General features: G+C 39.7%; 1 protein-coding gene across 1 annotated transcript; it reads right to left on the bottom strand.

Annotated features, from left to right (window-relative positions):
* Window positions 1-487: 487 nt before the first annotated feature.
* On the bottom strand, window positions 488-1,849 carry LOC126800799 (uncharacterized). Its single transcript, XM_050528214.1, has 3 exons — window positions 1,149-1,849; window positions 885-959; window positions 488-733 (listed from the first exon to the last, which is right to left on the bottom strand). The coding sequence occupies exons 1-3, from the start codon at window positions 1,818-1,820 to the stop codon at window positions 644-646; spliced, it is 837 nt and encodes a 278-aa protein (XP_050384171.1). The 5' UTR covers window positions 1,821-1,849; the 3' UTR covers window positions 488-643.
* Between the last annotated feature and the right edge of the window lie 2,024 nt (window positions 1,850-3,873).

Below are 3,873 nucleotides of genomic sequence, written 5' to 3'. Positions count from 1 at the left end.
TTATAATGCAAAATAAAAACAAGTTAATCATATGATCTAAATAAATGTTTCTTCATAACTTGAGAAACTAGGAAACACATAACTAAACCAATCAGGAAAAGAAAACATGAGAACCTGATGAGATAGATAGGGTCAGAGAAATGCAGAGTAATAAAAAGAGCAAAACAAATTGGACAAGTATGAAAGAGAGGTTGCTAAAAGGAAATATGAGAGCCTGATGAAATAGATTGGAGAAGAGGATGATATTTGAGAACAACGTGAGAACAGAACTAACAAGAGGAATGCAGAGTAAGAAAAAGAAAAGGAGCACAAGTTTTAAGAGCTGTACATTGGAACACAAGTACTGTGATTAGTTGAGCACTCCAAAGTAAAACGCCCAACTTTGAAGATCCAATTAGACTACTTAAAACCAAATTTCAGAAGAATCTCAGTACAGAACTACAGATAGCAAGATACAATATGGAATCCCACCAGTGGCTACTACAAACTGAAACATATCAGTTTCTCTACACAACCATTTGGTACACATCAGAGACCGCCAATTCTCCAGACACTCTTCAGAGGAAGAATCCTGAACTAAAGAACAAATTAGCAGCCATTTGTTTAGGGGCAAGTTATAATTCTAGATGCATGGCCTCAGGACTCATGGGGACATTACTGTTTTGCTGTGAATTCTACTTGAGCGTCTCACTGGGGTTGCAATGACTTTGACTTCTCCATTTTTGCCACCCTCCTACAAAGACATTATTAAGGAAAGATTAGCATTGTTTGTGCACACAACAATATATTGGGACTGGATCAAAGGGCCAAAAGAAAACAAAAGGATTTCTCATGTGATAATGAAAACTGAAACCAGCTTCTACTACAAGCCAAAAATTGCTCACCTTGATCTTTACAATCTTCTCAGAAGTATAGCTTCCATGTGAAGTATCCATGGAAGAAATCTCTGACTCGGTTGGCTGCATTTCAAGTATTAAAATATGGTTAAAATTTGAGGAACCTGGAAATAGAATTAGACTAAACTACTCCACACATTGAAGTCATATTCGGCTGCAAGAAATTGAACGGTACTTGAAGCCAAACATACAAATCTATCCTAGTTAATCAAAATTGAAACAAATTTCTGATTTCTGCAAACAGTGACTCACCTTTATTTTTTTCTCAGAAGTATAGCTTTTATGTGAAAAGGAACCTATGAAAGAAAATTCTGACACAGACGGCTGCTGTTGAATTGAAACTGAATGAGCCTGGGTCCTTAACTCATAGTTGCTTTGTTCACCTTCTTTCATCTGGTTTTTCAATCCACAGCTTCTAAGAGGGCTACTGATATCTCCAATCACAAACTCACCCAGCAATTCAACTCTTGGTGCCTTGTTATGGCACCCTTCAGAACCTTTGCTGGACGAAAGATTCGAATTGGAAGACAGAGACATTCTTCTGAAAGAAGAGTAAACACCTTGCTCAATGCTATCGTCCTCTTCCCTGTTGGCAAATGCTGAGTTGTATTTCTCTGATGTTGTGGACTCCTTCTCGATCATTTTCTTCTGCTCTATTATCAGATTCTTCATAGAACCAGTGTTTGCTATCACTAAAGAATCCTTGTTGATGGCCTTCTTTTGCCTAGAGTGATACAACAAAGCCAGAGAGGCTGCAGCAACTGAAAGTAATGAGAACCCAATGATAGCTGTATGAAATGTTTTGGATTTCATGTAGTTGAGTAGTTCCTCCCCCCATTTGTATTCAGTTCCTGAATCAAGAATTTCACCATCACGGCCTGTCTTACCATCATCCATGGTATCTGATATAAGAAAGTCACCCATCGTTTTACTAGAATACTCTATTCTGTCCATTTCACTCTTGACCATTATGTCAATTGGCCCTACAGCAAGCTCGCCTTCTACTTCTAAAGCATATGAAGCATCAGAGTTCAGATCCTGATCGGACGTCAATGGAGTTGCACCATCCTGCAACTCAGAGTTCTCAACAATCTGATCAGAAACTTCTTCAGAATCTCCAACTTGTAGCACTACCACTTCACTCAAGTCATCAACTCCCATTTTCTCCTCTCCTTGAGTCAGATCTACAGTTTCATTTTCTTCAGCTTGTGATGCTATCAATTCTCTTGACTCAGCAGCATGTTCTGCAGTTCCCAAATTCTGGTCGCCTTCAACCTTTGTTTCCTCCTCAACCTCCTCATCTACCCTCCAGTGTTCTTCCACAAAATCCATTCGTATCTGTTGTTCTTGACCCAGAACTTCATGTTCTACAAGTTCAACCCCATTTCCTTCCTCGATTCCTATATCAATAGCTCCTTTAATTCCTTCTACTAGACTCGATTGCCGTTCTCTATTATCCCAGATATTACTTCCACCCTCAAGCTTCTTCCAATCGGTTTCAAATGTATGGTTCTCACCCCTCAAGTATGCCTCCTCAGCACTCTCATAGAGAGTCTCCTGGTTCATAGAAGCCATGCGTGACATAAAGAGTACCAGAACCACAAAGACCAGCAAACTTTTCAACACCCCTTTCAAACTACAACCCTTCTCCTCCTCCTCCTCAAATTCCTCATCTTCCTCATCGTCCTCATCACTTTCCTCAATCTCCTCACCCCTATCCTCAATCTCCCCATTACTTCCTTCAATTCCTTCATCCCTCCCCTCATTTTTTTCATTAATCTTCCCAACATGTTCACCATCTTCTAGCTTATCAGAAAAACTAGAAGTATTAACTTCCTCATCACTTGCCTTCTGAGAATCAAAAGAACCACTTCTACTAAGACTCAGGTCACCCAAACCATCATTTCCATCTACATTGCTATTCCCAAGACCAAGAATCAAGTCCCGGCGCCTATTCGGGTTGTATCGAAGGAACTGAGGCCTCGGAGAGGTGTAATTCGTAACTGGGTCATAAGGCCTTGAAGACAAATCATCAGAAACAACAAAGCTTTCAACACAAAGAGACTTGGAAACTGGAGGGGTTGAAGGTGTGGCCTTTTCAACATGGGTACTGGGCAAAACAGGTTCAGAAGCCTCATTTCTTTCACCTAAGATGTTCTTTCTTGAAGAAACTGCCTTACAGGCTGCGGATATAGTTGGGGACATGTAGTGTTTTTTCATCGATTTCTTGGGATTAGACAAATTGGGACTCCCCAATTGTTGATAGTAGTGTTCGTTTTCATCTGCGTAACCCAAAAGAACAGTTTTTTTATTCAAAATCCAAGACAAATATGAAGAAACAAAACAGATTTCTAAACTATTGCGTGATTGATTCTTGATATTTCACTCTGTTATTATCACCAGATTCCAACTCTCTCTTAGTAATCAACCAAAACCCAATTCAATTCTTTATGAGAAATCAAACGAGTCTTCTTGAAATTGGAAAAATGATAAGAAACAGAGAGGGGAAGCAAGAGAGGTACCTGATGGAGATGGCTTTGGAGTCACAGGGGGCTTAGTTGGCGATGCAGACGAAAGAGCCAGAACAGAGCGCTCCATTTCCTTTGAGTTTGATATCTGTTGAACTTGGGTGTGTTGCAAAATTGAGAGGGAAAGAAGTGTGAGTGATTGTGAACTGTGGAAAAACAAGAGCGTAGAGATGACTGTTGGAGGATTTGATCTCTATTATATGAATGAGATTTTGAAATTTGAGACCGTTGGAATGAGAAGGCAATGCCACCAAACACGTGGATAATCTGAGGTGAATGATCAAATGGGTGTTTTTATGTAGCCATATAGGTGCCTGGTCAAAAATTATTTCTGCCAACATGAGCATTGCCCCTAAACCCTATATAGGTGGATTGATTTTTCTCAATTTTGGTATGGTGATAAAGAAATTTGACAAATGTGGATTTTCTCCTATCTCTTGTGTGGCCAA

The sequence above is a fragment of the Argentina anserina genome, chromosome 6, assembly GCF_933775445.1.
Source record: "Argentina anserina chromosome 6, drPotAnse1.1, whole genome shotgun sequence".
NCBI lineage: Eukaryota > Viridiplantae > Streptophyta > Magnoliopsida > Rosales > Rosaceae > Argentina > Argentina anserina.
The sequence above is the reverse complement of the archived record's forward strand: the minus strand, read 5'-3'. Positions and strand labels throughout refer to the sequence as shown.

Bases quoted from the DNA above. Each gene is read 5' to 3' on its own strand.
- LOC126800799 (XM_050528214.1), bottom strand. From the start codon at position 1,820: ATGGGTGACTTTCTTATATCAGATACCATGGATGATGGTAAGACAGGC. The intron at 960-1,148 runs GTGAGTCACTGT...CTTGAAATGCAG, and splicing joins CTTCTGAGAAAAAAATAAAG to CCAACCGAGTCAGAGATTTC. The intron at 734-884 runs GTGAGCAATTTT...ATGTCTTTGTAG, and splicing joins AGAAGATTGTAAAGATCAAG to GAGGGTGGCAAAAATGGAGA.